General features: G+C 37.0%; 1 protein-coding gene across 1 annotated transcript in view; it reads right to left on the minus strand.

Moving 5' to 3' along the window:
• The window catches only part of LOC149536571 (vacuolar protein sorting-associated protein 26B), a 196,201-nt gene that overhangs the window by 135,171 nt on the left and 48,430 nt on the right, over positions 1–12,600 (minus strand). Inside the window, exon 3 of the mRNA XM_089803004.1 lies at positions 4,643–4,717. Within this exon, the coding sequence (XP_089659130.1) occupies positions 4,643–4,717 (75 nt within the window). The remainder of the gene's footprint in view (positions 1–4,642; positions 4,718–12,600) is intronic.

The following is a 12,600-nucleotide window of genomic DNA, read 5'->3' on the forward strand; positions in this document are numbered from 1 at the left end:
ATTGCTGCCATGACAATGGCGTGGGGCTTGTAGGTAGGCGAGCATGAACAAGTTGTAGGCTGGGGAATGAAGCAACTGTTTGAGGACACCCTAATTCCAAACATGGAAACACTGTTAGAATGGGCACACCCGGGCTGGGCTTTTGATTTTAGTGAGGGTTATGAAGATGAAGAGCAAGGAAGGGAGAAAGGTGTCTACCCATTTGTGAACTGGCCCCGTGGACAAATGGATAGAGAGGCTTATGTCAACGAACGCCGAGAAGTGTGAACTGCTCTCAAAAATGTGATCATGGAGTATAATGAACCGAAGCAGAGTGCAACTTTCAATGTGGTCTTCCCAAGAAAGCAATGTTCGATAGAGGAGTGCAGAGAGGACAACGGTGAATGATGGTGGTACGGCTTTTTTGTCAAAATCGAGCTGGTTGGAATCCCTTTTTGTAGCCTACAGAATATGCATAGAAGTAACGAAAAAGGTTACCGGAGTTTTGATTATCAAGGAAATTGGTGGCTTAGCATGTCCAAGGAAGGCAGATTAACGATGAAGGAGCTTCGAAGAGGAAGTAACTTTGCAACAATATGAAGCTGACAAACTGTACCAGGTTTTTGGCTTGTTTGTTACAGTGTTTTTGTCGTAATTATGGGATAGTGGGTCAGGGAGGACTTTTTCTAAAAAAGCTTTGTTTATTTAGATCAGCCATGTATAGAGGGCAGCCTTCGTAAATGTTGTATTTTTTGTAATTAAGGGTTGGTGTATAGGTTGCAAGTGGAAGATGGTCTCATAACTTGAAAATGATGTAATTTTGATATGTAACCTTTTATTAATAATAAAATATATCTTATTATCGATCAAAAAAAAAATCTGCCAAATTCATACTACTCAAATCACCCTCATGACATTTGGTACAAGTGACCAAGTATAAATCAAATCACATAGTATTCACCATGGTTGGAAAATTAAGATCTTTTGGGCATCCATAGGTATAGTACCCAACAAATATTTGGGTTGTATCAAAAACATATCCAAATTGAATACAAGTATACACTAGCCCAAGGAGGGACAAAGGAGCATCCAACTACTCTGCTTAATTGTAAAATATGTAGATAGTCGTTGTCATTGGCATTCTCAAACCTTGAATAACAAGGCTCATGGTTATTGGTTACACCATATATTAGAAAATTGGCATAAACTCTTAGAATTTGCAAGTATACGCAAGTCAAAATGGCTCATGAGTTGCTCACAGTACAACTCAAAGGCTAAGTTAACGTATGCACTCAATCCCAGCCACAGTCAAAAGTCAATTTGCATAAAAATTAGAAAACGCTCATATATGTTGCAAATTTGAAATTTTTTTGAGGAATTCATTGTAACTTCGGTGAAAGGGACCTGATTGAATTTCAACGCATTTTGAGGGAATTCAGAAATAGTCGCTCGAGCCCAAGACAAGTTTGGGCAAATGTCAGTTTTATGACTTTTGTTGATTTTTCATTAAAGTTTTTTTAACAATTTTTTCCAAACTAAACCTAAAAAGTGACTCAACATATTGTTTTGTAATCTCAAGCGGTGTTTTTTGTCATTTGGTCTCCCACGATGTTTTCTAAGAAATACAGAGTGATTTCTAAGAAAATACACCATGTTTGGTCGCACACAGCATGTGTGTTTCCTCATACGACAACTCTGGTTTACGGTGGTCTTCTAGCAACGAATGGGTCTAGTTGGTCGTCTAGTAGCAGAGTCTGTGGGTAGCTACGATGCTACAAGTAAGTTTTTTTTTTAAAAAAAATTAGGTATCTAGTTATCAAATTATGAATTTTATTATAAATGTGTATTTGCAATAGCACCACCTATCTAAGCAACTATCTCTTTTCCAAAGCAATATTTGCAAATACTGTAGAAGCCCTCCATGCTTGCCAAACTCCCAGTCACTGTGTGCACTGTGTCTTGGTCCTTTCCTGACATTATACTCGTGTACTCAAATGAAGACATATACTTAGAATGTGACTCAATGCCTAGAAAAATAGAAGCAACAAAATGTCCTACCACAAAATGGAGATCCAGAGTTGAGTCTAAATTCTCTAATATGATTTCCTAAATCCTCGGTTTTATTTTATTTTTTCTTATTCATGAATTATTTTTGTTTCTTTGCTTTGATTGTTGTTTATAGATGCAAAGAATGGTTGAAAGTGCTTCTAGGACCGGAAACTCCCCCTTCAAAATAGATAGATGCTCTCCACTAGGGAAATATGTGGAAACGGTTCAACGAATGCCAGGTGGAGGAGGGTTTGTATGTGGATTTGCAGCCATTGCAAAGAGGAATTCAATAGCTCTTGTATTAGAGTGAAAGCACATTTGTGCTTTATTCCTCAAAAAGCATTAAATTTGTACAAGGAAACCAAGAGTTGATGGTGTGCTACCTAAAACCTTTCTTCCAAACCACATTGTGAACAGAGATATTTAAGAACAAACATAAGAAAACGAAGCAACTGAGAGGGCAAATTCTCATCCTTTGCAAAATGCTTGGAAAAAAGCTAGAAACATTGCCAAGCAAGCCATAGCGAGATGCATCTATGCAAATGGATTGTCATTTTGTGATGTTCGCTCACTATATTGGCATAAAATGATGAGAGCATTTAATGAGGCTCCAAAGGGGTCCAAGGGCCCTTGTTATAATAAAGTACTCACCACTTTATTGGATAGAGAGGTGATCAGTGTAGAGGCTTCCATGCAGCCCATCAAGGATTCATGGATCAAAACAGGTGTGACCATACTATCTGATGAATAGAACGATGCAAGAAATCGTCTTTTGGGCAATGTTACTGCAGTGTCCACAAGAGGTGCAATGTTTCTGAAAGTTATGGATTGTCAAGGAGAGGTGAAGGATGGTCCTTTCATAGCAAACATTCTCATCCAATCCATTGAGCAAGTTGGCCTTAAAAAAGTGTGTTGTCGACTTATTGGTTGAGTGCTTCGAACAAATTTTTTGGACATCTTGTGTTGTGCATCACTTGACCTAATGCAACAAAAAAAAGCACTACAATTGAGTCAGTTAAACAATATGTATGAAGATGCACAAGAGACCTTCGCTGACCCTATATTAAGCATATCCTATACACTCACATAGAAAGGCCTTGCTTAGGTGAGACATATGATAGCATTGACTCCATGATTGAGGAAGAAATATCATAAATGAGAGAGGAAGATCCTGATGAAAAGTCCTTCAAGGGGCTATAGGTAATCATGCTAGAGAGATGAACAAAATGACTACCCCTTTGCATGTACATGCCCGTGCTTGGAGCCTTGAGTTCTATAGTCAATTAGTCCTCAAGAGGAGTACTGCCAAAGTTGCCACATACAAAGATCCTAAAGTTGTTCAAGGGTACAAGGCAACCCTTCGAAGACTCTTTCCTAACCATCTACGACCTACAAATTGGTCTGAATTCATGAGTTTTGAGAGCACGAATGATTATTGTCTTGAAGCTATTGAAGACAAGAACAATGTTGATGCACATGAATGGTGGTACTTCCATGGACAAATGTGCCAACACCTGCAACTCATTGCCATCAAAATTTTATCACAAGTTTGTTCTTTACCATTCAGATTCTAATTTCTAAATTCTTCTTGGTGAATTTTGAATTTATATTTTTTTTTAAACTATGCAAAACTAAACTCTCTAATTTCAAAATTGTAAATCTTAATTGGTTGCTAGTTCTTTGTCATCTGAGAGGAACCATAGTCTGCAGAGTTGGAAGCCCACTTTGATGCACTTGCAATTCATGATGGTAATTGCAAGCTACTTAGGGACGTTGAGGCCGATCCTAAGGTTAGGCATGAGGTTGCTAGTATTGATGCTAGAGGTACTATTTGTGCTTCTTATCTGCTACAGCAGAATGATGCTGATCTGTGTGATGATTTTTCATGATATTTGATCACTGATGACTGATTATTGATGTTGATATTATTGTCTTTGAGCCGAAACATCAATATGGTGGTGTATTTCAGCATTTTGTTATGTCATTTGAACTAAAATATTAACATATGTGGCGGTTGCTTTAATATTAGCATCATGATGTACAAACTTATTTGCTGCAGCATACTTTGATATATATAAATTTTGTTTTTTAAATAGTATGGACGAACGCAAACCCAACCCAAAAAGAAATTAGACAAATTTTGAACCCAAGTCTCAAACCCACATCAGTACCAGAATCTGAACTGGCAACTTAGCTTAGACGAGAGTTAGTTTCAAGTTTTTGGAAAAACAAACTAATAACTAGAAAATTCAGGGAGGAGATTTGGCCATGCCTGCATAAAGTTATCCCATATAAATATTTTTTAATTTTTTAAACCAGAGAGAGAGAGTGGGGGGTCCATGTGTAAAACTAGAATTCTTGTTATGGCAAAGCCATCTACCCTTCATGGGAAAACTATTAGCTGACTAACTAGTCATCAATTTCAAGAAAAGCTAATGTAGGAATTATCAATTGATCAATGTTCAGAATGCTTCATATGCAAATAAAAAACCACTAAATGCGTAGCAGAATTCAGTCTTTAAATCAGGGATTGAAGAGATGATCCAATTTTGAGAAATTATTATCTCGGTATCACAAGGTAAAACAATAATCACTTTAAAGTTTAACTGCATACCTGCTTGCGGTTTTTGCCATCTGAAAACATAATAGAGGTGGTACAAGGGGGCTTAAATGCCCCGATAAGATAATTCTGGCAGTGACAACAAAACAAAGTCAGAATAGATAGTAATTTGATAAAAAGGAATTAAATCATAGAGCTAGAAACATGGTAATCCTCATGTCCTTCCTAAGCACTGTAATTCTAGTTAATTTTATTTGTAAAATCAACCTTTAGTAGGTTGTCAAATCTGCAAATCCAGCAGAATTTATATTATTGGCATGCTAATTTATAATAAGACATTTATAAATATTTTTCTATCACTAATCAGAGAGCATTCATCACTTGGTAGAGTGTACTTTACCTAACTAGGTTTATTTCTGTTTAACTTTAATGGCAGACTTTTATTCAATGCAAGCTCCTTTTCCTCTTTCAAAATGCATATATACTGCAGTAGTACTGTTTCACACTGCATCTAACGCCATAACCCACACTTATTATGTTTAGAATAATATTTCAAAGCAATCCACCAATATGCCCCCAACCACACCAGGAAAAGACAGACCAATATAAGTGTTCATACAATTCAGATATATTGAAAAGGCCTGGCAAAATATGGTAACCAAGAAATTCAACATGGGGACGAAGCCTAGAGATTTTTGGAACAATTGCTAGCATCTTTGCCAAAAGGAAAAAAAAAATGTATAAGAGATGCAAAAGGTTCTTGCTCCTATAATAAAAGCAAAACGGCGAATAAAACACACACACACACATAAATATGGGATGACAGGGGTATACAAAATTAACAAGAGATTGGCTGCCAGTGGCAACCATTCTCTTTCTTTCAGTTATCTACAAGCGATACTCTAGATCCTTGAATTAGCTCTAGTTGAATTTCTGAGTTGTTAAGTACAAGATATGCCTTATTGGCAAATGTTAAAGCACTAAAGCCATGATTGCATTTTGAAACTATATTTATTGCCAAACCAAGAGAGAAGTAAACAAATTTTAATTTCCTAATGCAAATGACAAAGAGTGGTAATCATAAAAAGAATATATGAAGTGTCTCAGGGATATACATAAATTTAAAAGAGATTGGCTACCAAATATTTTATTTTGTACTTTAATCAAAGATCGCAAGGTAATATACTTCATTAGCTTAAGTCCAAATTTCACATTTAGTTATGCAAAGGATATGCCTCATTAGCATTCTTGCGGCAACTTTTCTATCACTCAAAACTAAAAGTTTTGAGGTTTCTACTTTTAAGAGTTTTGATTACCCGTTTGTAGCATGACTAAAGACTACAATGCTTTCTCTAATGATTCTAGGTAAGCTTACCACACCTCAGTACGTTGTCCTATAAGAGTTTTGTAGCCAACCAGACTATATATTTAGATCAGCATTTTAGCTTACTCAGCCCAGGTGGAACCTGTATCACATTGCAAAGGATTTATTTTTATCATTATGCTCTCTTGGAAATTTGACTATTTCGAAGCTACATAGCCAATAGCTTTGGTGGTTTAGTAAGACCTTTGTGCTTCTCAAGTCTAAGTATTCTCCATGACCATCTTCCTCCATGTGGATATCACTGACATTCAACCAAGGAAATCCCCTTTATTTCTTACTGGCATTCTATTTCTTTATAATCCAGTCAGAAATCTTGCCACTGCTGGTATCTACAGATCGTACCCAAAGTTCTACAAAGCCAGTATGAAGACATGCCCATCCAAGCACAGCTCCTTAGTCCCTTGCTGACCTTCTTTCTCTTCACTGTCTAGACAGGATTCTTGCTTTTGCTTGTATGTAGAGATGCTGCCCAAGGTTCTACAAAGTGAATATGGACTGTCAAGATAATTAACAAACATGTATACCAGGATATTGCTCAGTTATTAAAAAAATTTGAGTTTTTCTCTTCAAGAAAGGAATGGAAGGTGATAGTCCAGTAATATACTAACTGGCACAGTTGGCATGAATCCAACTTGTAAATCACACCTTCAAATTTGATAAGCCAACACCATAGTTTACCTAAAAATGTGTCTGGGGGTTTATTTGCAGAGGAGCTTGCAAGGCATACCTTGCTGGTTAACAAGGAACTTAATAACACCATGCTGGTTAACAAGGAATTTAGTGACACCACACAGGAATCTTTGATCAATTTGCCAATACAAATTAAACACTACTTGTGCTACTGTCCAATTAATGAAATGCATAAGTGGAGCTCAGAGAATACTAAACTAATAAAATTATAAAAAAATGAACACAAATACTATTAAACTTGATAAATAATTAAAAGTTTAAAACATAAAAGTCAAAATATTACAAAAATCATACACAATTAATAAAATCCTCCTCCCACATTCATCCCTACTCTTCCTCCATAGTTTGTTACTATTAGGATCCAAGAGTTCACCCTGGTATAATCAAGACAGAAAGAATGCTTCACTGGCATGATTAGCTGCACGATTCTGTCATTGGAAGAGGTGAAAGCTGCTCCCAACCAATGGCAATAGCAAAGGCTCAAATTCAAATTCAGCTCCATGTTGCCCTCATCAACCATTACAAATAATATACAGCACAACTAAAGATGATAATATATAAACCAAACAGAACATAATTTCTATTACAAATGGGCCAAATTTTCACATGATTAAGAAAAACATAGGATTAAAGGAGCTTATTAAAGAAATTTAAATGATATTATGTTTAAATTGCCAACCAGACTTGAGAGATCTGTTGCTGTAATAAATTCATCCTCGTAAAGCTAATCATGACATACAGCTTTATTCTATCTCCCACTTTGTGCTTAAGTCTCCTTCACATGCCTTGTTGACACATACCCAATCATAAAGTAAATTGTGGCATGGGCGGTATGGGCATCTTGATTTCCACTATCTTCATCAGCTTAGCTCAAAACACTGGTCACAGTTCTACCTACAATCAACTTTTCAAAGGGTGTATTTTCAACTTGCACGATGGATATCCATCTAGAAGATAAGTTTGAAAAAGGGAAGTCTTGGAAAGCATCAGTTGTTCTTAATTTGGTTCACAGTGTATTTGCAGGCCCCTTTCCAGTGACATCAGTCAGCAAGGGTTGCTATGTCCTCACATTAATTAATGACTTTTAATGCTACACATGGGTCTACTTTCTGATCACAAGAATGAAGTGCTTGATAAGTTTCTAACCTTCAAGAATCATTATGAGAAGCAATCAAGTAAAACCATTAAGGTTCCTGGTATAGAGAATGAAAGAGGATATGTGAACTCAAGACCTACAGACTTTCGTGAGCTCGAGGGTATTGATCTTCCAAATCCAGTTGTATTCAGTCCATGCTAGACAAGATTTGCAGAAATAAAGATTAGAACTCCTAAGGAAATGGAAAGCTGCATGATTGAAGCCAAATCCCTTGATCCATCACTTGTGGTAGAAGCTATAAGTTGTGCCAATCACATCCTCAATAGATCTCCTCATAACACCTTAGATGGAATGAGTACTTTTGAGGCATGGTGTAGAAGAAAACCAGTTGCAAAAACCTTCAGAGTATTTGGTTGTCTAGCATGGGCACACATATCTTCACAAAAATGCAAGGCACTACCACCAAGGCCTTGCACATTCATTGGATATGATGGTGTTAAGGCATATATACTTATGGATCCTAATACTCGTGAGATATTCATAGAGAGGAATGTCCACTTTGACAAAAGTTCACCTAGCTTAGCCTCTGCTCTGATCCATACTTCAAACATTGTGGAAATTGATAGTGACAACAGTGAACCAGTTGCAAAACACTTCAAAGTATTTGGTTGTCTAGCATGGGCAAACATATCTTCACAAAAATGCACGGCGCCACCACCAAGGCCCTGTACATTCATTGGATATGACAGCGTTAAGGCATATATACTTATGGATCCTAAGACTCGTGAGATATTCATAGAGAGGAATGTTCACTTTGACGAAAGTTCACCTAGCTTATCCTCTGCTCCGATCCATATTTCAAACATTGTGGAAACGGATAGTGACAACAATGACTGTGATTCAGATGGTTCATCTACCTCAACCCTGACATGCATTATACCTTTCGTAAGCATAAGGTTCAGGATACTCCACCATCTTCTACTTGACCTCATTGGGTTAGACAGACTTTTGATACAACAGGTTCACTTGTGGGTGACTCTTCAAATAGTTGAAGGAAGAGGTGACAGCATCAGCACATTCCACATGCATGCATTGCTACAATCGTAGGTCCATGTGTTTCAATATAGTTGGGTACAACATGTCTTCTACTTACACAATCAGTGGATGACAACTTCAAAGACATTGCACATCTATTTGTGGAGTAATATATTGCAGACATAGGAGACATCATTGTTGATATACATTTTTTCTTTGATGAGAATGATCCTTCTTCAGATGTTGCTGGGGAGCACTCTGACCCTTTTGTCCATTCTCTACATGATTAGTCTTTCGAGGTTGATATGATTGTGGATCCTTATGTACAGCAGTTGCAAGAGGTCTCTTTATCATCAAGGAAGACACTTGGTTCTTTAAGACATGTTCTACATCCATCCTTGTTAGATCCTAACTAATTCTTTTCAGCAAGGTTGGTGGGGGAAGCCTTCAACGTCAACAAAGTGATAGTTGAGCAGTTTTCAAAGACACCATTACTCTTGAGGTTTCTTCCCACAGATTGGGGAGGCATCTCATATAAACCTATGGCATTGTTTCTTTATAAAGGGAGGAACATTGTATGGTATTCATGGACCAGCTTCTACATTCATCCTGGAGCAGCTATCACTGATGGTCATTCTACCTTGGGGGGCGGGGGGAAGGCGCTACCTTGGCTCTCTACTTCTTCTACTTATCTCTTTTGGGAAGGACTTTTCCCTCTTATGGGGTTTTGTCCTTCTTATACTTCCTTATTGTATATAAATGATGTATGTCGTATTAGGGGGTCATGATTACTCCACCCAACCATGCATCTTGTTTGTTTTTCATCTCTTATTGGGGGAGGGTTTTCCCATGAGGTGATCCCTCTCTCTCCGCTACATGAGAGATTGCATTGCTTTTGCATATTGTACGTGAGTACCCAACGTGGCCTAGTAGTCGAGACCCATCATGCACTGTCATCTAGCATTGTGAGCTTAAATGTATTCCTCTAAGCTAGGCTTAAGTGGGGGGGTGTGGGTGTAATTTACACTCAAATTTACTTAGGATAATGCAATTGCATATTAGTTGTCATGCAGACACATAGGACATTGCATCTTATTTTAGCACATTATGTTGGAGAAATCCACTTGAGGTGGAGTTAGTTGTTGTCTTATACTTCTTTGTGTGTGAGATCCACCTATTTCTCCTATCACATTATCATCCTCTCATTGGTGTACATGTTGCACATACTTTGATGTACAATAGAGGATGATCCACCACTAGTGGACATGGGATTACACCTTGTCTAGTTGATAGGTTATCTCTTTCATATCTCATACTTATAGATCATCTAATTACATCTGAATAATTGATTTTGTATCCATTATCATTTGATCATATCATTGTCTCTCTTACTTGTGATATCAATTGATCTTCTAGATCTTGGCATTTCATCCTCTATCTTATGCAAATTCTTACAAAACACTTGAAGGAAATCCTCATAAGCACAAGATAATAAATCAGAATGAGAAAATTAAGAAGGAAAAAAGGAAAAAAGACGAAGGACAAAGATGCGAAATGGACGAAGGAAAATATAACTTCTATAACAGGTTTATTTGTCTATAGTTTACTCTTTCAAAAATTAAGAACTTATCCTTACTCATTTCGCATTTTTTCCTTCCCCCTTTTCTTTTTTAGTTTTTAATCTTCTCATTCTGATTTATTATCTCAAGTTCATGAGCAATGTCCAACAAGGACATGGCCATGAAAAGGACATCAAGATTTGAAGATTTCATGAAGGATTCCTTTTAATCGTTTTGTGTTTGTTGCTTTTATTTTTTTTTTTTCCTATGTGAAGTGTGGGTGATAGATGGAGAATGGAAAACCCCATTTTACTTTCATCATTTCATGCTAAAAAATTATCCTTTTGGTACATGTGTGCCTATGTGAAAGATACACAACAAGTTGAAAAGTGCCTCAATGACCTCATCTTTTTGCAATACAACCTCTACCTTGTCTCTCTTCTTTTTCTATTTCTTCTCTCTTATGGGAAGGACTTTTCCCTCTTGTGGGGATTTGTCCTTATACTTCTTTATTTTATATATATATAATGCATGTCATAATGAAGGGGTCTTGATTACTCCATGCATCCATGCATCTTGTTTGTATTTCATCTCAATCTGTGGGGAGGGTTATTTTTATTTTCTATGAGGTTTTCCCTCTTTCTCCACTTCATAAGAGATTGCATTTCTTTCGCATATTGTATGTGGGTACCCAACATGGCCTAGTGTGTTACAAGATTCAAGAAGAGTTGGCAGATTAACGGATTTCCGGATGATTCATTGATTAACAGAGGAACAAACGTGTTCCTTATAAAGAATTACAAGGACATTGTTTCTAAAAGAAACAATGTAGACTGAAGACGGAATTAGAAACAAAACTAGAGACAGGATAGGAAACATTCCTATTTGGACTGAAGAAAAAAGAGACAGGATAGGAAACATTCCTACCTAGACTGAAAGACGGACTACAGACAAGTAGTTGACTATTATAGAAAGTATAAGATATTATCTTAATACCCTCCCTTAATGGTCAACGTACGGATGTTGGAACATTCTGTGATAATTGAGACCCTCCTTGGATCTACAGAATGCTGAAACCAAGAAGCTTTGCCAGAAGAGTGCTATGACTCAAAATAAGTTGCATTTACAAAACTTCGTTTTTGTGGAAAAAACGGTAAAACCCAGAATCTCACACAACCTTGCGTATTACAGACAACTTGAAATGATTTTTGAGGAGAAAATCAACAAACCCAGAATCTCACGCAACCTTGCGTATTACAGACAACTTGGAATGATTTTTGAGGAGAAAATCAACAAACCCAGAATCTCACACAACCTTGCGTATTACAGACAACTTGAAATGATTTTTAAGGAGAAAGTCAACAAACCCAAAATCTCAGAAACAAATTCAGAAGGCGAAAAATGCAGCTTCGCCTTGATCAGGACCCGGAGAAGTCGAACGCTGCATAACACCCAGAACAAGTTGATCAGTGTTTCAATATTCAAAGATTGCGATGATGCGCTGCTTCCAGGTTCCATAATTGCGACCATTGAATTTGGAATTATGCTCGAGCAAAATATTTGTCAGAGATGCCATGGCATGTTTTTCAATGAAAAATTGTGAAAATCTGTGAAGGCACGTTCTTCGAGGCAAAAATACGAAAGACCCAGAAGAATCAGAGAATGACCCAAAAGAGAGCTCGAAAAACCCAGAAGGAATCTGCTGTCGTTTTCTGGATCCGCTGGCTCGAAAATCTAGGCACCCAGAAAAAACGAACGACAACCCAGATGAGTTCTCAAAAAACCCACCAAGAATCTGCAAACAAAATATTTTTCAACCCCAAAAATTAGGGTTTCGAAAAAAAAGGCCCTAGCTGAAAAAAGCTTGAAAAAACTTCAGATTTCTTGATAAAAAATGGCAGATTTTTCTTCAAGGATCGATGTGCATGGACGAATGGGGCTAGAGTGTGCTGAACAAACACAGGCAGACCCGAGTTCGGGAATTTCTCTAGGCCGAAAACCCTAAGCCGGTTTTAGAGAAACTCAACAAAAATAATTTTGAAAAAATTTAAACAAATAATTTCTCGAAGAAATTATAAATTTTTTTGAAAAAATTTAAGTAATAGCTCTGATACCATGTTACAAGATTCAAGAAGAGTTGGCAGATTAACGGATTTCCGGATGATTCATTGATTAACAGAGGAACAAATGTGTTCCTTATAAAGAATTACAAGGACGTTGTTTCTAAAAGAAACAATGTAGACTGAAG

This window comes from Cupressus sempervirens, chromosome 10, assembly GCF_028749045.1.
Source record: "Cupressus sempervirens isolate cs-2001-9-10 chromosome 10, ASM2874904v1, whole genome shotgun sequence".
Classification (NCBI taxonomy): domain Eukaryota; kingdom Viridiplantae; phylum Streptophyta; class Pinopsida; order Cupressales; family Cupressaceae; genus Cupressus; species Cupressus sempervirens.